Genomic DNA, 21607 nt, shown 5'->3' on the forward strand with positions numbered 1-21607 from the left:
GAAATTCAGAAAAATTATGTTGGCTGAAAACACTGATGTAGACAAGACTAATATAGAATTAATGCTAAACTTGATAAAACCTTTATTCTGTACAGCTGAATTATACTCGCATAAGAAAACGGATAGAGCCAAACTCACCTGTCCATCTTTTCCATCCCAGGCTTCTACAGTGTTAATCTTTGGCATGACTCCGCCTCCCAGTGTGGCGGTGGAGCCTCGGCCCACAGAAAGCTCCCTGAAATCAGCAACAAAACTTTCTCCTGTAAGTTTTGTTTTTTCTTCTGTTAAAAAAAAATTCAAATACAGACTAGCAGACAACCTTTGCCCTCTACCTGAGAAACTCATGAATGCCAGTCTCACTGAAGGAGCCCCTGAGGAGAGCGAACTTCATCTTGCGTGCGTTGATGGCGGCCATGGCGGGGTAGCCAAATCCTCCAATTCCCAGAGAGGCCTCCAGCTCCATCTGAGCCCCTGCCTCAGTCCAGAGCCAGCTGGAGAGAAACAAACACAACATCAGACAACCACTTAACTTTGATTCATATGATGCATTATTCCATGGCACGAGTCCTCACCCCCACAGCTTCTTCTTATACTTGTCTGCCATCTTCATCATCACATCCAGATAACCATTTCTACCAGCTGCTCCTGTTTGGGAACAAGGCAGGAGGATGGAGAGTGTTTAAGGATTTCTGTATGAAACTTATTTTGTTCAGACATAAAATTTCATCAAGTCAAAGAAAGATGTGTGTGGCGTCACCTGTATCCAGGATGTGTGGAAGGACAGCAATTATACACAGCTGACTGTCTTCACAGGTCTTCTTCAAGATGTCTTCATTAAGGATCTGAGAAAAAGACTAAATTATTCTTGAGCTCCTAGTATTTTCTGTCAGTACATCAAACACAATTTTTACTTGGAAAACGATTTTGCACATTTTATGATTTACATTTTCCTAAATCCTTTTTTGGCCCATTTGTAAAAAGCAAAAGTCCTACAGGATCCATGTTTGAAATATGAAACCTGAAAAATCAGAGGGTGGATGGACTGTTGGAGACCTCTGATTTACAGAGAGGTCAGGAGTGTGGTCGGATGGAAATGTGAATAGGTTGGATGGACCGACTGATTGGTAGATGGAAGGGTCAGTGGACAGAATGATGAATGGATGGACAGCTGGATAGATGTCTGAGGGACAGGCAAGTCAATGGATACATGGATAGAAGGATGCACAGGGAGACAGCCGTTGGACTGATGCTGGATGGCCCAAAAAGGGCGACTGGTGGATAAGCGACAGATTAATAAAACTAATGGGAAGACAGAAAGTTGGATTGATGAAATGATGCATGGATAGATGAACAGCCGGATAAACTGACAGAAGAATTGACAGATTGATGATGGATTGCTTGATGTATAGAAAGGCAAACGGATGAACAGGACTGATGGATGTGCAAACCAACATAAATTGGAGCAACTAATTTGTTAAAGAAAAGAAAATATATATACCGTATTTTCCGCACTATAAGGCGCACTTAAAAACCTTTAATTTTCTCAAAAAATGACAGTGCGCCTTGTAATCCGGAGCGCCTTATATATGGATCAATTGGTTAATTGGTTGATCCATACTGGTTGTACACGGCGCTCTGTCAAAATGTTTCAGTACGACTGGTAAACTACAAAGCCGCACCGCTTGCAGCATTACGGCTACCGTAGTCAGGGGCGTCGCCAAAGTAATAGCGGTAAACACCTGTATTGTGCTTACTCATAGTTCAACACCACTTGCGTGTGTATAACGACCCCAAAATGGCACCTTTCAAGAGACACGCTTACAATGCTGAGTTCAAACTCAAGGCTGTCAGCTACGCAGTCGAACATGGTAATAGAGCAGCAGCGAGAGAATTCAACATTAATGAATCAATGGTACGGAAGTGGAGGAAGCAAGAAGATGACCTGTGCCAAGTAAACAAGACTAAAAAGAGTTTCCGAGGGAATAAAGCGAGATGGCCACAGTTAGAGGACAAACTCGAACAGTGGGTTGTTGAACAGAGAGCAGCAAGTAGAAGCGTCTCTACAGTCACTGTTCGTATGAAGGCAAAAGCGCTAGCACAGGACATGAACATTAATGAATTTCAAGGCGGTCCTTCTTGGTGTTTTCGTTTTATGAAAAGACGTAATCTCTCCATCCGCACACGAACTACCGTCTCGCAGCAACTGCCAAAAGATTACCAAGAAAAGCTGGCCACGTTCCGCGCATACTGCAAAAACAAGATCACTGAAAAGAAGATCCGGCCAGAGCACATGACCAACATGGATGAGGTTCCACTCACCTTTGATATTCCCGTGAACCGCACTGTGGAGAAAACGGGGACCAGTACGGTGTCTATACGCACCACAGGGAATGAGAAGTCATCCTTCACCGTAGTTCTCGCCTGCCAGGCTAATGGCCAGAAACTTCCACCCATGGTTATTTTTAAGAGGAAGACCTTGCCAAAACAAAACTTTCCAGCCGGCGTCGTCATCAAAGCTAACTCAAAGGGATGGATGGATGAGAACATGATGAGTGAATGGCTGAGAGAAATTTACGTCAAGAGACCGGGCGGCTTTTTTCACACAGCTCCGTCCCTATTGATAAACGACTCCATGCGCGCCCATATCACCGATGGTGTCAAAAAACAAGTGAAGAAAACTAATTCGGAGCTTGCAGTCATTCCGGGTGGATTAACTAAAGAACTCCAGCCGCTAGATATTGGTGTCAACAGGCCGTTCAAAGCTAGACTGCGAGCTGCGTGGGAGCAGTGGATGACAGAAGGCGAACACACATTCACCAAGACAGGGAGACAGCGCCGGGCGACTTACGCCACTATCTGCCAGTGGATCGTGGATGCCTGGGCTGATATATCAGTCTCAACTGTGGTCCGAGCTTTCAAGAAGGCAGGAATAATCACTGAACCGCCAGACAACAGCAGCGACACTGACTCTGATAATGACGAGAGGGAGCCGGGCATGTTGGATGCCGCAATTGCCCAACTGTTCAATTCGGACACTGAAGAAGAAGAATTCGAGGGATTCGTGGACGAGGAATAAACTGAAAAAGTGAGCTTTACGTATTATATATATACCGTAACTGATCAATGTTGAGTTATGCACTAACGTTTGATTTAGCTGTGTTTCTTTTACGTGTTTACAAATGAACAAGGCTGGGAGATATTGTGAATATGCACATTAACGTTTGAACAACGTTGAGTTATTGTGAATGCACTAACTACGTTTTATACGTATGCTGGTTTGTAGTGTATTAATAAAGTTTGACTGACTTATCTGACTGTTTTGTTGTCATTCTCTTTAGCACAGCTCCGTCTAGTGTATGCAAAAGTTTGACTGCAGTAGCTTCTATTCTATGCGCCTTATAATCCGGTGCGCCCTATATATGAAAAAAGTTCTAAAATAGGCCATTCATTGAAGGTGTGCCTTATAATCCGGTGCGCCTTATAGTGCGGAAAATACGGTATATATATATATTTAAGAAAATATGACCGTAAACAGGTTCTAAAAATCTTTTTCCATACTTTGTTTTCCACATTTACCCAGGTGTTAATACTTCTTCAAACCTTAATTCTTTTCATAATCCAAATTAATATTTTTCCCATTTCAATTCCAATTTAAGACAGAGGAACACTGATTAGAGCTTCAACTTTAGGTGCAACTGTTGTACATTTAAAGTTAAAGTTACCCCTAAAGTAGCCTTGCTCTTTGCCATGGTAACCAACAATCGTTCAGAAAAACTGGCATAATACAGATTTGTACATGACAGTCATACTGACCTCCAGCAGTTCAGGACCAGGAGCATTATCAGAGAACAGATCCACGGCCTTCTCAATGATGTCCCCACGGGAGCGGCCTCCTTGGTAGTCCTCAGGCTCCTCCCCTTTACGGAAAATTTTTATTGTGGGAAATCCACGGACCTAAAAAACATACAAAAACATTCCTTTCACATCATTCTCAGCTGTGGGATGTGAGGGAAAAAAAAAGACTTTGGTTGAGAAAAGAACTTGAAAGCCATACTCCTTTTATAAAAATAAGATCCATCACTGATGGAACCGCTTGGGAATTTAGATTAAAGATTTCAGCCAGCAAAACAGGACTCATCACAAAACCAATGCATGCATCATTTGGTTAAATATCTTAAATTTATAAATAAGGACAATTTCCTTTTCAAACCTAACAAACTAATCTGCATTTATATTTTTCTTTTACAGAACTCAGAATTACACACCATCCCCACTTTCCATGAACTTCAATATCTTGAGCCACTGAAGATTTGCATCCTGTGTAGACGTCCATCCAAACGACCAAATATATTATCGATACGCAGAGCGTGAATACCCAACGCTCAACATACAATACCGTATCAAATACTGCATCCAAGCAATCCTCTATGCTTGTGATATTTCAAACACTAATGGTGTGACGATGACTGTGATGCTCTAATAAGCAGGCTGCAAGTTAAATTACAGCTTGCAAAAGTCTAGAGATACTGAATAAAGCAGAAACTAAAACATCTCCAGTTGATGACTGGAAAGCCAGACGTTGATCTTCAGGTGCACTTTCATTTTACACGTTGAAATATTTAAAGCAGAACATGTTAGGGCATCAGCACAATCTGCTCCTCCGTTTGGAGAGAACAGTTATTACCAATAGATGCAAACCCGAATCAATCCCTGATCAAGCTGCTTGGTTAGGATTTGAATTATTGCCTTAGACTCAGCATCCAACCTTGGAGAAAAGATGCAAACCAAATAACTGCTCCCTTACAAAACGGAATGACCTAAATGTCCAATGCCAACATTAAAAGTTTCTCAAGCAGACCAAAGCCCTGCATGCAGAGCTAAAGACAGCTAGAAATGAGATCCCAGAGCAGAACATACAAACTCTAACTACGCACAGACACAAAAATCGAGCTTATTTTACATTTGCAGAAGTCAAAAATAAGTGATGATATAAAATTTAGTTTTTACTCACCCCGTAGCGGCTGGACACAGCCTGATGAACGGTAGCGTCCACAGCCCCAAGGCGAACTTTGCCCTTGGTTTGCTCCTTAACAGCTGTGGCTGCAGCTGCCCACTCAGGCTCCAGGCTGAGGAGGAGGACACAGTGACCATTACAAAAAAGTCCCCTCAAACCTCAAAGTCAACATTGAGTCTTATGTTTTAATACAGGTGCATCTCAAATTTATTTTGATTATTAAGGCTTACTGCTAATGAAAACACAAACTGCTGTTTTTTTTTTTTAAATCAAAATCCTAAAAGACCATAAAAACTGATTTTGTTTCTGCTGAAGATGATGTCGATGTACTGCACTCTGCCCTTCAGGTCTCTTCTTGCATGCATCAGTGCAGCATGACATGGAGCTGATCAGCCTCTCAGATGAGCCCAGGTTGCTTTAATAGCAGCATTCAGCTTGTGTGCATTTTTTTGGTTTGCTGTTTTTATCTTTTCATTTATTCCTTGTAAACCTCTTTCTATTCTACTTTTTCCTTCCACTAAACTGCTCATTCATATGCATAGATTCAGCACTCAGCATCTTAACCAATTATCTTTTATAGCTTCCTCACCTCGTGGAGAATCTAAACAGGAACTGTATAGTAGTAAAATTTAAGAGAAATTGAGGGTTTCAGTATTTTGCTCGGCATGTAATAAGTCTATGCGCATTTAACTATTTGAATTTCTGAAATAAAGGTTAAATAATATTTGAATTTTTTATGATGCACCTGTACAACTGCTGCCAAACTGCTTCCTGGATTACTCAGATTTACAGGCTCATTATTACCAGTTGGGGAGTCAACAAATTTCACAACTTTGAGAAAAAAAATAAAATCCTAGAGGAAAAGAAACATTTTGCATCTGAGCCATTTAAGGTTAACTGATTGCCAAGGTAAAATGGTTTATCTTGTTTATTTCTGGTTGAGAATAAACTTTAATCTATAAAAACGTACTTCTTGCAGTGTCCACACCAAGGGGCAAAAAACTCCACCATCCACACGTCGTCACTTCTCAGCACGGTCTCATCGAAGTTGTCGTCAGTGAGCTCCACCACATCTTTCTTGCTGCCACCGGTGCTATGCTGGAAGACAGCAGGAAGTTAAATGAAAAACCCTTAATTTCCATCATCTCCGCCAAGTAAATGAAAGCCTAAACATGTCTGGGGGTTCCAGGGGTTAATTTACCTGCTTGTTATAGCTGGAGCCACCAGACTTGCCACTCAACCTCTCTTTGACAAGTGTGCGCAAAGCATTCATTGCTCCATCAACAATGGCCTGACTACTGCGTCCCCCTAGTGGTATGAAAGATGAGGTTTAATCACTGCATTATACAGCACTATTAAAGTCAGCCACATATAATTTAATGATAATAAATGCATCAAATAAAAAAAATAAAAATGAACTTGTAATTTTCACCTTGGTACTCCTCTGGTTTGTTCTTATTTGCTCCAAATATCTTGATGGTGGGGAACCCTCTGACACCATACTGACCTCCCAGGGACTTGTGCTGGTCAGCATCTACAGCCCCGACCTTCACAACACCCTGAAAGATTGACAGACACTTTGGTACCTGCAGGCTTGGTGTTTAGTTTCAAATTAAAAGTGTCATTCTACTATATTTACTCCAAACAAAGCAAAGTTTCCATGTTTTCAGGTCAAACAAGAAAACCGATCTACTTGCAGAATTTGTCTACAAAAGCAAAACAGTTCTGACATAAAGCATCCCCTGAAAATGAGCTTTATGTCAGTTTTATTTACTTCTTTAGGGCAAGTTTGTGGTTATACGAACACGGTTGAATAAAAGTTAGTGTTTCAACTGTAATAAAGCAATGAGCCAAGATTTATAACCATGCTTTTCCTAATGTTGTGTCATAGTTTTTCAGAAAAAAAAAAGAAAAAAAAAAAGAAAAATCTCTAATAGAACCTTTCCTATCAGAAGGTGTGTGTGTGTAACTATTTATGCCGCAAAGAAATGTGTTAAATAAGTTTTCCTTTCAATTTACAGCCTTTTTAACAAAAGGTTAGGCACTTATCCCATACTTCTACTTTAAGGACTTAGGTTCTACTTTTACAAAACGTCTCTGCAGCTGATCTGTTATAAAGAGAACATAAAGGTGTCAGAATGAGACATTTTCGGTAACAGCTATTCTACCAAGAAGCCCGTTTTTTATATATATATATTTGCGAATTGATTACCTTGAGGGCTGTTGCTGCTTTCTTCCACTCTGGAGCAAGATTTTGACAATGCCCACACCTGTGAGGGAAAACGGAAGAAAAATAAATTTCGAACGATTTACCTTACATTTCTGCAGTTTTATAACAATCAACAACAGAGCCAGAGACTGAAATCAGACAGTGTTTCTTTGGGTCGGCTCTAATAGCTTAATGGTAGGTCATATAGTTAAAAATCTGCTTCTTTTCCTACTCATTACATGAAACAAAACTAAGAACTCTCTGCTGCACATTTTCTTATAAATCATTTTTATAGTCCTATAGGAAAAAAAAGCGGGGGTGGGGAGGAACACAGTGGGAGCGAATCTGAATCCGGAAGTTGACACTTCAATAAACTGGAAATCTTCCTCGATCTCCTCTAAACCTTGATTGGTAGGTCAAATACTGAAAAAAAAAAGAATATTCTCCACCTTTACTTTTTATTTGGGGGTCCAAATATTCTACAAGTACATTGGCCTAAAGGGGGATCGCAACCAAAATAAAGTGGGAACAAACTGTAATAAGTTTAAGATAATATACATACATCGTAACATTTTTAGAGTCATTTATCTCCAAAGCGACATGGGCACAAAATGGTTTGCTTACAGGTACAATATGGAAGTTTTGTCGTAATGGTAACTTGGGGCAAATTGACCTGTAGCCTGTTAAATGGTGAAATTACTATTTCCTACAGTAAAGAGGTTTTAACCAAGTAATTATTTTGTGGTTTTGGGTCAAAACTTTGCAAACGTTCTAATGCAGATTAAAAGGACAAAAATTAGTCCTGGAACTGTAGCTTTTAAAACAGTGCAGTGGTCCTAGTTTTTAATTTACATAAATGATTTTGGCATTCAGATGAAAACTACCACATCTTTTTGTGAGGGTTGTGCTCTACATCACAACCTATAAGAAAGCAGCAGTAACCAGATTTTGCATAAAACATTTTTTTTTTTTTTTTGTGATCGCAAAATAAAATGTTTAAAAGGGAAGGAAATGCTTCAAACCCTTTCTTATTAAAGTTGTACTCGCTGCTATCAATGAATGCATCGATCTGTGTGGACTCACCAGGGAGCATAAAACTCCACCAGCCACAGACTGTCACTCTGGATCACCTCCCTGTTGAAGTTGGAAGGTGTGAGCTCAATAACATCATCACTGGAGGAGTACATGGCTTGGACAGATAGGACCAGCGAGCAGCCCAACACTCCTGAAAGGCAAGGTGAACAACCAGAAGGTGTCCTTTAGCAATGAACGACTTATATGCTAAATAAAAAACAACACTAATTAGAGAACGTAGCTAAAAGACGCAAAAAGTGTATTTCTAGAGCTAAAGCGTTAAGTTTTTAATTATTAGACAAAACAAAACGACAAAAGGCCTATTCCTGCACCAAAACTTAGCTCTGCAAAGCTAACAACTGCATCTAAAACGTACAAAAATGCTTTTACCATTAGCTCGTTCTACTTACTTATACGGTATAATGATATAAAAGCCTTCCTCAACTTAAAACTCACCGAGTAAAATCGGTCCCATGGTTTTAACTTCTCTCTGCTCGTCTCCTCTGTTGAAACAACACAGACTGCCGCCGCTGCTCGCTCACTCTCACAAAAGTACATTGCAGACGAAATAAAATCTCACCGTGGCCCACGCTGATTGGTCCGTTCACGGCGAGTGTAAGATTAGACCAATCAGCGTGCGCCGTGTAGTTTAGCATAGAGATGCGAGGAAGACAGGAGGAGAATGGAAGCAACACACTTTAACTGCACCAGGATGTAAGATATGTCAAGGCTGAGTCATACTTAAAGTTTAGATACGGAATAACGTGTGGATTTGTGTGAAAGGGATTTAAAAGCTTAATCTTATTTTTTTTGTTATTGTTTTAGCGATAGAAAACACATCTTTATGTCATTAATAAAGTTGCGTTTGATTAAACGCAACTTTTTTTTATCATATTGTCACAATAAAACCACAAACGTTAGAGTATTTATTTAAGATTTTGTGTGATAGACTAACAAAGTAATGCATACATGTGAAGTGGAATAAAAAAAGACAGCTCCTTTTTCATTTTTGTTTTGCACAAATAAAATTGTGAAAAATCTGCCATGCAATTGTATTCAGTTCATTTTAATCTGATTCAACTAAATAACACCCTGTCAAAGTCGCATAATTACCAAATAGAATCAATTTCTGTTCATTTAATGTCAGTATAAAAAGGTGTTTTAGAAATCAGTAGTGAAAAAACATCATGAAGACCAAGGCAGAAAGGGGACACAGCAAGCATGAAGAAAAAGGTGTTCTGGTCAGAAGAGACTAAAAGTGGATAGAAGAAACCTACCACCTTCAATCACCCTGAATACCTCATCCCCACTGTGACATATGGAGGTGGCAGCATCATGCTGTGGGGATGTTTTTCTTCTGCGGATGGAGGGAAGCTGCTCAGAGCTGATGCGAAGATGAGTGAAGCAATGATACAGAGTCATTCTGCAAAAACACCTGTTAGAGGCTGCAAAAGACTTGAGACTGAGGCGGAGGATTCATCTTCCATTAGGACAACACCGAACATAGAGCCACACCTGCAGCATAAAGTTTAAGATCAAAACATAGATAAACATGTATTACAATACCCCTGTCCAAGTTCAGACGTAAATCCAACTGAGAATTTGTGACAGGACTTGTGTTCATGGATGCTCACCATCCAGTTTGTCAGAGCATGAGCTATTTTGTAAATAAGAATTACAAATATTTCAGTCTCTAGTTGTGTAAAGGTAGTAGAGACATACCCCAAAAGACGAACAGCTATAACTACATGAAAAGGTGGTTCTACAATGGATGCACACCCATCTTTCAAATTATATTTTGAAAAACTCAATCTCAGTGTAAATTTTATTCAATAGGAGTGAAAAGTTTTGCAAGCCACGCCATGAGAGGACATATTTCAATTTAAAAGTGTTTTTTCATAATAATCTTTGTCAATTAAACAAGACAATCTTAGATTAAAATAATTAGCAAAATAACATTTTCAACTAAATTTATAGCACAACTGTAAAGAAAGCACTCACTGGAAAGACAATATTTTAAATATGTGAAAAATCCCATTCCACAAAATTGTGACAAAGCTCAAAGAATCTAACAAGTGATAAACAAAACAAATCAGATTGATGTGGTCGGCCTTAACATTTTATCTGGTGCATGGTAATCTCAAAGTTCCAGTTAAGCTGCAGCTGGATCATGTGGAGCCTTGAGGCTGGTTAATAAAAACTTAAAATAGTTCCTACCTTCACCTATGGGCATTAACCTTGAGTCATAACCGAAAGAACGATATCCAAGGATACAAGCGGTTGAAATGAGCTTCCTTGGCAGGGTGGCTGGGCACTCCCTTAGAGATAGAATGAGGCTATTCGTGAGGAGCTTGGAGTAGAGCTTCTGTTTCTCCACATCGAGAGGAGTCAGTTGAGGTGTCTCAGGCATCTGTTTCTGATGCCGCCTGGATGCCTCCCTTATGTTCCAGGCACGTCCTATCGGGAGGAGGCCCAGGACACACTGGAGGGACTATGTCTCTTGGCTGGCCTGGGAATGCCCTTGAAATACTAAAGAAAGCATGAGTAAACAAAATGACAGGAGCATAGAAAATGCCTTCTAAGGATACAAGTTATAAGAACTGGGTTTTTTTTTCTTTTCTGTTCAGAAAAAAAGTAATTTCCACCTTAAAAACCTAGTTATTACAGATAAAAGGGTAAATGCCTTCATAGAACTCAGTTGTACGCATTTATTTGTTTATCTTGTGTCACCCGAGTAACACCAGCCCATTGTATCGGAATTTATTGTGTGCTATTGTCTTTTCTGATCACCTTGCAAAGGCTTTTCTGTTTACAGCGGACAGTAGAGAGGAAAAGGTAGAGCAACAAACGCTGAACTGCATTGTGAAAATGTGGCCTCTAGATGGAGTCAAAGTCCAGGACTCATTGTATACCCAGTCTTTGTTAACTGCTGCAAAATTATAGACTTACAAGTAGTAAATTGTGGAGGACCGATCCTGACAAAATTTAAAATAAAAGCAGAAATATATAGATTTTGTTTTTCCTTTTCATTAGACATGCGTGTTCATCAAGAAATGTTTATATTTTCTTTTTCCTTTTCCTTACACATGCCTTTGTTCTTTTTAAATTTCCTCGTTTCTCTTTTTCCTTTACCATATGCATTTTTCCTTCATTATGCAAATGCGGAGGGCAGCTTTCTTGCTCCAGCTCCTCTACTATTGGTCAATAAACAGGAAAGAGGAGGAGGATACATATGCAGGCCGAGGGTGTGTCCCATTCAGGGGCTGGATCCTTCCAAGTGCGTACTTGTGGGCTGATTACATCACAGCGCGGCACGGAAGGTCTGTCAAATGCGGCAGACAAATGTGTCCTTCTTTTGTCCGATTTGAAGGATGCGTTGTGAGTATCCTTCGCGGTCCATCTTTTCCCATGATTCATTGCGAGTCGAAGCGGATTGGTCAAGCAGGGGCAGCCATGGCGGACCACAGTGGCAAAAGCTGTGAGTAAACTGTGAAAAATTACACTGTCTGTGACACAAATTAACTTTTACAATGTTTTTAGTGCTGGAATATAACTGGGTAGACGTGAAAAATTTGCTTGATTTATCAAGACATCGCTTAATTTCAAACGTGCTCCGACGTGTTCGGAGTTTTCCAATCCCGCCGTAGTAACTGCCGGCTTGCCTCGCCAGCCCTACCGGCAGTGGGGCGAGCTGACCCGGTAGAGATCTGACCAGACTGTCGGCACTGAGCTCCTGAGAATGACCACCTTTTTACTAGAGCTAAAAACTCAGCCACCGTGGCTTGGAGGTACAATAACAACATTCTTTGCAGTCAGTTTCTGTCCAGTTTCAAAAACTCCTATCTTTCTAACTTTCATAAATATCCATCCAGTGATTAACATACTTCTTTTGGTTTTCCCTCTTTCCTTTTGCTTGTTTAGGACAATTCTGGAGAAGATGGTCCAACAGGGGAAGGTCAACCCCTTGCAGGCCAAAAAAAAGTGGGACAATATGAAAAGGAAAGTATGTTCAGAAGTTCTCATGTCACACACAAATAAAAAATATTTCTAAAAGTCTTGTTGGTTTCTCTGTTTATTCAACTCTTTTTTTCGTCCTTCTAACTTTAAGATTGTAAGTATCCAGGGTCAGGAGAGGGAGTCAGTGAAAAGCCCACTGCTGCTACTTAGCCCTGGTTTGTCCTTATGGATGTGGTGTTGGGACAGAGGTCTTCCACAACACCTCCTGTCCTAATTGCCTCCATCCCTGAGGACACTCCTGGGCCAAGCGGAGCAGTGGGCAACCAGATGGAGAAGGAAGACAGTGAGCCAGCAGGAAGGGGTCAGAAAAGAAAGAGGGACAGAGATGATGGATTTGATCAGGGAGGACATGAGGGCACAGAGAATGGACAGACTGTTTTCCATCTTAGAAAGAATGGTACTGAAATAAGGTGCTATATAAGAAATAAATAAATAAATACGTTTTGTTCAGATAGTTTTTTTAAAGTTTTAAGCGGTTCTAATACATTAGAAAATTGTTTGTCACCAATGTATTTTATTTCCATTTGACCTAACAATACATTAACTTCATTTAAATTTCTAAACAGTTTATTTTGAAAATTACAAATAGCATTTTAAACAGAATGTGGAAAAAAACAACATTCAAACAGATCAAGATTATAAGATAAAAGGCTTAAAATAAAACTATGTACAAATATTTACAATGGCGACAGCAAGATCAATCTGAGTGACCGGTTCCTGGAAAAACCTCTTAAACAGAACAAAAAGGCAGATGTCTTTCTGAACAGAAAGTCTCTGTCTGGCGGTGTGGCTAAATCTCTCGCAAGGTCAGAGACTTGGATGGGACGCTGCAACTGAGACCTGTGGTTTGTCTTTCTGGATGGTGAGCAAAGCATCACACAGGTGGTCTGCAGATGTTTGTGATGCCTCTTTCCGCTGTCCACGTCATCATCCATCAAGTTTAAAGGGCTGGCTGGACCACATCACTTAGATGTAATCAGAAATATCCAGAATTAGAAGATGGTGCTCACAAAATATTTCAATTAGTTATACCCCTCAAACATCAATCACATCTATAATATTATAATAGCCTGCATACAGTAGTCATGTTCTGGTGGTTTGTATACAGGGGTTGGACAATGAAACTGAAACACCTGGTTTTAGATCACAATAATTCATTAGTATGGTGTAGGGCCTCCTTTTGCGGCCAATACAGCGTCAATTCGTCTTTGGAATGACATATACAAGTCCTGCACAGTGGTCAGAGGGATTTTAAGCCATTCTTCTTGCAGGATAGTGGCCAGGTCACTACGTGATACTGGTGGAGGAAAACGTTTCCTGACTCGCTCCTCCAAAACACCCCAAAGTGGCTCAATAATATTTAGATCTGGTGACTGTGCAGGCCATGGGAGATGTTCAACTTCACTTTTATGTTAAATGGTAAATGGACTGAACTTATATAGCGCTTTTCCAGTCATACAGACCGCTCAAAGCGCTTTACACTAGTGCCACATTCACTCAATCACTAACGCTCACACATTCATACACCGATACACAGATCGGTAGGCAACTTGAGGTTAAGTGCCAGGGGCACATCAACATATGGCAGGAAGAAGCTGCAATTGAACCCACAACCTTCTGATTGCAAGACAACTACTCTTCCTACTGAGCCACAGTCACCTATGTTCATCAAACCAATCTTTCACCAGTCTTGCTGTGTGTATTGGTGCATTGTCATCCTGATACACGGCACCGCCTTCAGGATACAATGTTTGAACCATTGGATGCAGATGGTCCTCAAGAATGGTTCGGTAGTCCTTGGCAGTGACGCATCCATCTAGCACAAGTATTGGGCCAAGGGAATGCCATGATATGGCAGCCCGAACCATCACTGATCCACCCCCATGCTTCACTCTGGGCATGCAACAGTCTGGGTGGTACGCTTCTTTGGGGTTTCTCCACACCGTAACTCTCCCGGATTTGGGGAAAACAGTAAAGGTGGACTCATCAGAGAACAATACATGTTTCACATTGTCCACAGTCCAAGATTTGTGCTCCTTGCACCATTGAAACCGATGTTTGGCATGAGTGACCAAAGGTTTGGCTATAGCAGCCCGGCCGTGTATATTGACCCTGTGGAGCTCCTGATGGACAGTTCTGGTGGAAACAGGAGAATTGAGGTGCACATTTAATTCTGCCGTGATTTGGGCAGCCGTGGTTTTATGTTTTTTCGATACAATCCGGGTTAGCACCCGAACATCCTTTTCAGACAGCTTCCTCTTGCGTCCACAGTTAATCCTGTTGGATGTGGTTCGTCCTTCTTGGTGGTATGCTGACATTACCCTGGATACCGTGGTTCTTGATACATCACAAAGACTTGCTGTCTTGGTCACAGATGCGCCAAAACTGTGCTCTTACCCTGCTAATTGAAGCTTTACACTCTGCTCTTACTCGTGCAATGTGCAATCACTGAAGACTGGCAACACTGATTGACAATCAATTTCACATGCTGTTGTGCAAATGGAATAGACAACAGGGGGAAATCTTTGGCGATTAGCAAGACACACTCAATAAAGGAGTGGTTCTGCAGGTGGGGACCACAGACCCCTTCTCAGTACCTATGCTTTCTGGCTGATGTTTTGGTCACTTTTGAATGTTGGTGGCGCTTTCACACTCGTGGTAGCATGAGACGGACTCTACAACCCACACAAGTGGCTCAGGTAGTGCAGCTCATCCAGGATGGCACATCAATGCGAGCTGTGGCAAGAAGGTTTGCTGTGTCTGTCAGCGTAGTGTCCAGAGCCTGGAGGCGTTACCAGGAGACAGGCCAGTACACCAGGAGACGTGGAGGAGGCCGTAGAAGGGCAACAACCCAGCAGCAGGACCGCTACCTCCACCTTTGTGCAAGAAGGTACAGAAGGAGCACTGCCGGAGACCTGCAAAATGACCTCCAGCAGGCCACAAATGTGCATGTGTCTGCACAAACGGTTAGAAACTGACTCCATGAGGATGGTATGAGGGCCCGACGTCCACAAATGGGGGTTGTGCTCACAGCCCAACACCGTGCAGGACGCTTGGCATTTGCCAGAGAACACCAGGATTGGCAAATTTGACACTGGTGCCCCGTGCTCTTCACAGATGAAAGCAGGTTCACACTGAGCACATGTGACAGACGTGACAGAGTCTGGAGACACCGTGGAGAGTGATCTGCTGCCTACAACATCCTTCAGCATGACCGGTTTGGCAGTGGGTCACTAATGGTGTGGGGTGCCATTTCTTTGGAGGGGCGCATGGCCCTTCATGTGCTCGCCAGAGGTAGCCTGACTGCCATTAGGTACCGAGATGAGATCTTCAGACCCCTTGTGAGACCATATGCTGGTGCGGTTGGCCCCGGGTTCCTCCTAATGCAGGACAATGCTAGACCTCTTGTGGCTGGAGTGTGTCAGCAGTTCCTGCAAGATGAAGACATTGAAGCTATGGATTGGCCCGCCTGTTCCCCTGACCTGAATCCGATTGAGCACATCTGGGACATCATGTCTCGCTCCATCCACCAACATCACGTTGCACCACAGTCTGTCCAGCAGTTGGCGGATGCTTTAGTCCAGGTCTGGGAGGAGATCCCTCAGGAGACCATCCGCCGTCTCATCAGGAGCATGCCCAGGCGTTGCAGGGAGGTCATACAGGCACGTGGAGGCCACACACAATACTGAGCCTCATTTTGACTTGTTTTAAGGACATTACATCAAAGTTGGATCAGCCTGTAGTGTGTTTTTCCACTTTAATTTTGTGTGTGACTCCAAATCCAGGCCTCCATTGGTTAATAAATTTGATTTCCATTGATGATTTTTGTGCAATTTTGTTGTCAGCACATTCAACTTTGTACAGAACAAAGTATTCAATGAGAATATTTCATTCATTCAGATCTAGGATGTGTTATTTGTTCCCTTTTTGTTTTTTAGCAGGATAGATAGATAGATAGATAGATAGATAGATAGATAGATAGATAGATAGATAGATAGATAGATAGATAGATAGATAGATAGATAGATAGATAGATAGATAGATAGATAGATAGATAGATAGATAGATAGATAGATAGATAGATAGATAGATAGATAGATAGATAGATAGATAGATAGATAGATAGATAGATAGATAGATAGATAGATAGATAGATAGATAGATAGATAGATAAATGCTGGCAGTCATCACTGTGATGACTGCCAGCAGGAGCTCAGTGCCGACAGTCCGGTCAGATCTCTACCAGGTCTAGCTCGCCCCACTGCCAGTAGGGCTGGCGAGGCAAGCTGGCAGTTACTACGGCGGGATCGGAAAACTCCGAACACGTCGGAGTAAATAAATCAAGCAGATTTTTCACGTCTACACAGTTATATTCCCGCACTAAAAACATTTTAAAAGTTCATTTGTGTCACAGAAAGTGTAATTTTTCACAGTTTACTCACAGCTTTTGCCACTGTGGTCCGCCATGGCTGCCCCTGCTTGACCAATCTGTTTCGACCCGCAATGAATCATGGGAAAAGATGGACCGCGAAGGATACTCACAACGCATCCTTCAAATCGGGCAAAAGAAGGACACATTTGTCGGCAGCATCTGACAGACCTTCCGCGCCGCGCTGTGATGTAATCAGCCCACAAGTACGCACTTGGAAGAATCCAGCCCCTGAATTGGGACACACCTTCGGCCTGCATATGTATCCTCCTCCTCTTTCCTGTTTATTGACCAATAGTAGAGGAGCTGGAGCAAGAAAGCTGCCCTCCTCATTTGCATAATGAAGGAGAAATGCATAGGTAAAGGAAAAAGAGAAACGAGGAAATGTAAAAAGAACAAAGGCATGTGTAAGGAAAAGGAAAAGGAAAATATATACATTTCTTGATGAAAACGCATGTCTAAGGAAAAGGAAAAACAAAATCTATATATTTCTGCTTTTATTTTTAATTTTGTCAGGATCGGTCTTCCATAAAAAACATCTTCATCTATAAAATCTGAAGTTGGGCAAGTTTAAATAAATAAAAAATAATCTAAGAGAGTTACTATTCTATACTATTTTTATTATTAAATTCGTATAAACTCTCTATATCTATTTTATTTTAAATATATCAGATCATCATCATCATTTAGGCCACATGACTTGTTCCGGGTAGCTGGATTTGTGTAAAATGATAATGTAGCAGCCAAAATACTGTAAAATTTATTCAACTATAAGTATGCTGTCCAAGTTATTACCGAGAAGTATTCAGTCTGAGTTTCAAGATGATGAATCAAATATGGATGACATAAACTGCATCCAGATTTTCTGCTGATAGAGAAAGCATTATTAGCATTTATTCTCAACAAGCAGATCTCATGTTGTAATGGAAACCTTGAGCAGTTCTTGTCTGTGATTTCGTCAAGCCTGTAATTCAAAATATTTCGCCAAAAGCGCCGAGAACTGCGACCAGCAGCGCCCGGCTGCACTGCGCTCCGTCCAGCAAAGCACGCAGCAATTACATTACCCCGGAAGTTGAGAAATCAGACTTAGGTAACAAACAAACGCGATATATTGTCGCGTAATTGAGCGCAAACTGTAGCTTTATTTACTTTGCAAAAAAGAGCATTTTACCAGTCAACAGATAGAGGTGGTGGCGTCTTTTTTACTGAAGACAGCAAGCTTGGATTCATTTTAATGCCATGCGTATGTAAAGCCACATTTTTAAAAAGGAAACTAAACCTATTTCTACCACTTGAAAAAAACATTTGATTTTATTATTATACGTTTTTATTATAAGTCATAGTTATGCATGGAATTCATAGTTTTGAGATGCAATGTTATCATTATGACTTTCAAAGTTATAAGCATAAAATTCAAAGTCAGAATTCTTACTTTAAAAGTCCTAATTTTGGAATATAAAGTCCGAATTTTGACTTTCAGAATTACGATTACGACTTTAACGCACGGTGGCCAGAATCACTGTTACCTTGCAGCAAAAAGGTCCTTGGTTTGACTCCCGGCCGGGGGTCTTTCTGCATGGAGTTTGCATTTTTTCCCCGTGCATGCGTGGTTCTCTCCGGGTACTCCGGCTTCCTCTCACAGTCCAAAAAAAAAATGACGGTTAGGTTAATTGGTCTCTCTAAATTGTCCCTGGGGATGAAAGGGTGTGTGGATGGTTGTTGTCCTGTGTGTCTCCGTGTTGCCCTGCTATGGACTGGCAACCTGCATTCCACCTCTACACTGCTGGAGGTGGGCACCACCAGCTCCCCTCGACACTGAATGGAAGAAGTGGATATAGAAAATGGATGGATGGACTTTAAATGTCATTATTAAGACTTTCAATCTCTCAATCATATAAAATTATAACTGCAGTGTGACATTTTGATTCTGTTTCAGGTGGTTTATAATTATTCACCTTACTGCTGTGCACACAGTGGCTGGTCAGATGAACCAAAAAACCTTGATTTCAGTGGAAATTCAACTTTGGAAGTCCAAATTATTACTTCGTATCTCAGATTTATAACATTGAATCTAATAATTATGGCATTGTACCTCGTACGTATTATAAATGTGACAAAATGTGCATTTTTTTCTTAATTGACGGATACTGACTCCCACTGTAATCCACGCCTGTGTAAGTAAAGTATGAACCTACAAACCAACCCTTCTTAAAGTTTGAGTGTCTTATTTTGAAATTTCAGCCGCCGGAAGTTGAGTTTTAATAGTTCTAACTTGGCAACAGGCGCACTTTAATGCCAACTTTTTCAGCGTGCACAGGCGCACTGTTCGCTGCCAAACAAGGCTGCGTGGAACTGCGAGGACTTCATGCTGCAGTCACGTCTAAGAAAACAGATTTTTTATTTTATGACGAAAGTATAAACATATAAAGGATTGTAGCGGTTACAGACAGCTTCCCAGTGCGGCTGGTGACATTTCTGTGGAAAACGCATTCACAATTTTGGAGCGGAGGATCTTTGGAATAATGTGGGGAATCCAGAGGACTCGGTACGCGGACTGCAACGGCTCTGAAGCGAGTGAAGTGGCGGAGATCGTGGTGAACATCGGCGGAGTGAAACAGGTGTTATATGGAGACGTGTTGAATCGTTACCCGGAGACTCGGCTGGCAGAGCTGGTGGACTGTTCTCTGAAGTCTCATGAAGAGATATCCTCATTGTGTGACGATTATGACCCAGACACTGCGGAATTTTATTTTGACAGAGACCCAGAAGCATTTAAGTGTATAGTTGAGGTGTATTATTACGGCGAGATACACATGAAAAGGGGTATTTGCCCGATTTGTTTCATGAAGGAAATGGACTTTTGGAAAATCGGCGCTGATTTTCTTGACGAATGCTGTAAAAGCCACCTTAAAGAGGTCCAGGATGAACTTGCAGAGATCGCAGAGAAAGTGAGAACTATCCTGGTAGACAGAGAGGGAGACCCGTCTGCAGGAGCATGCCAGCGCTTCCAGACGTCCCTCTGGAGGCTGATGGAGAAGCCGGAATCCTCAGTGCCTGCACACGTCATCGCAATACTTTCCTTTATCTTCATCCTCATCTCCTCCGTGGTGATGTGCGTCGGGACAATCCCCGAGCTTCAGGTAGAAGACTCAGAGGGGAACCTCACTGAGCACCCCACTCTGGAGGTCATCGAGACGGTGTGCATCGGCTGGTTCACCATCGAATATCTGCTACGTCTGATCTCCTCTCCAAACAAGATCAAATTCGCCCTGTCCTTTATGAACATCATCGACTTCATGGCTATCACGCCTTTCTTTGTGGTGCTGATTCTTACCTCCTTTGGCGCGGGCGTAATGGAGCTGGCCAACGTGCAGCAGGCGGTGCAGGCGTTGCGCATAATGCGCATTGCGCGCATTTTCAAGCTGGCGCGCCATTCCTCCGGACTCCAGACGCTCACATCTGCGCTTAAGAGCAGCCTGAAAGAGCTCGGACTGCTCCTCATGTACATGGGGGTGGGGGTCTTCCTTTTCTCAGCACTGGGCTACACCATGGAGCAGAACCACCCGGACACGCTGTTTACCAGCATACCGCAGTCGTTCTGGTGGGCTGTGATCACCATGACCACTGTGGGGTACGGGGACGTGTACCCTAAGACCACTTTAGGTCGGTGTAACGCGGCCATCAGTTTTCTGTGCGGGGTCATCGCCATAGCGCTGCCCATACACCCCATCATTAACAACTTTGTGCTGTTTTACAACAAGCAACAAGTCCTGGAAACTGCAGCCAAGCATGAGATTGAATTGATGGCGCTGCGCTCCAGTGAAGGCGAACTAAGGGCTGCACCTGAGCACCATGAACACGTTTGCAGTGCTGGGGTTTGGGACTCCTCCGTGAGCTCCTGTCACAGCGAGACATATTTACCTCTACTGAAGGACCCCAGGGGAGGGTCCAGTATGCAGACCCCGAGCATGGAGACCAGCTTTGAGAGCACAGCAGAGGCTTCAGAATATTTCATCTCATAAACTTGGAAAAAAACTTGTCTCTTCTGATAAAAAAAAAAAAAAAAAAATATCCAGAAGATAAACACGATCAAATTATTTATTCAGTTTTGAACTGCTAAATATGTGTGGAAGATGGGATCAGAATTTGAGAATATCCCCGCCCTAAAGAAGATTAAATGGAAAAATGTATTAACTTTGGACTTGATAAACCTTGACTTTTTACAGTGAAGCCATGTTTGACTATGGTTTTCACTTGAACAGCCAGTTTTCCCCATGTAGGCATCCTTTTTCAGCCAATGTTTATACACTGCTCAAAAAAATAAAGGGAACACTCAAATAACACATCCTAGATCTGAATAGATGAAATATTCTCATTGAATACTTTGTTCTGTACAAAGTTGAATGTGCTGACAACAAAATCACATAAAAATCATCAATGGAAATCAAATTTATTAACCAATGGAGGCCTGGATTTGGAGTCACACACAAAATTAAAGTGGAAAAACACACTACAGGCTGATTCAACTTTGATGTAATGTCCTTAAAACAAGTCAAAATGAGGCTCAGTATTGTGTGTGGCCTCCATGTGTCTGTATGACCTCCCTACAACGCCTGGGCATGCTCCTGATGGTCTCCTGAGGGATCTCCTCCCAGACCTGGACTAAAGCATCCTCCAACTGCTGGACAGTCTGTGGTGCAACCTGACGTTGGTGGATGGAGCGAGACATGATGTCCCAGATGTGCTCAATCGGATCCAGGTCTGGGTAACGGGCGGGCCAGTCCATAGCTTCAGTGTCTTCATCTTGCAGGACCTGCTGACACACTCCAGCCACATGAGGTCTAGCATTGTCCTGCATTAGGAG

At 41.9% G+C, this 21607-nt stretch overlaps 2 protein-coding genes across 2 annotated transcripts in view; one reads left to right on the forward strand and one right to left on the reverse strand.

Annotated features, from left to right (window-relative positions):
- Positions 1-8904, reverse strand: part of pdia6 (protein disulfide isomerase family A, member 6) — a 10658-nt gene extending 1754 nt beyond the window's left edge. Inside the window, exons 1-12 of the mRNA XM_047388221.1 lie at positions 8754-8904; positions 8307-8448; positions 7227-7284; positions 6447-6573; positions 6216-6322; positions 5985-6112; positions 5012-5126; positions 3814-3954; positions 758-842; positions 573-645; positions 333-491; positions 139-235 (exon numbers count right to left, since the gene is read on the reverse strand). Of these exons, the coding sequence (XP_047244177.1) occupies positions 139-235; positions 333-491; positions 573-645; positions 758-842; positions 3814-3954; positions 5012-5126; positions 5985-6112; positions 6216-6322; positions 6447-6573; positions 7227-7284; positions 8307-8448; positions 8754-8772 (1251 nt within the window). The 5' untranslated portion in view covers positions 8773-8904. The remainder of the gene's footprint in view (positions 1-138; positions 236-332; positions 492-572; positions 646-757; positions 843-3813; positions 3955-5011; positions 5127-5984; positions 6113-6215; positions 6323-6446; positions 6574-7226; positions 7285-8306; positions 8449-8753) is intronic.
- Positions 8905-18861: 9957 nt separating this feature from the next.
- LOC124882257 (potassium voltage-gated channel subfamily F member 1-like) lies at positions 18862-21158 on the forward strand. The gene has a single exon (XM_047388523.1). The coding sequence runs from the start codon at positions 19266-19268 to the stop codon at positions 20763-20765; it is 1500 nt and encodes a 499-aa protein (XP_047244479.1). The 5' UTR covers positions 18862-19265; the 3' UTR covers positions 20766-21158.
- Positions 21159-21607: the final 449 nt, after the last annotated feature.

The sequence above is a fragment of the Girardinichthys multiradiatus genome, chromosome 15, assembly GCF_021462225.1.
Source record: "Girardinichthys multiradiatus isolate DD_20200921_A chromosome 15, DD_fGirMul_XY1, whole genome shotgun sequence".
Taxonomy (NCBI): domain Eukaryota; kingdom Metazoa; phylum Chordata; class Actinopteri; order Cyprinodontiformes; family Goodeidae; genus Girardinichthys; species Girardinichthys multiradiatus.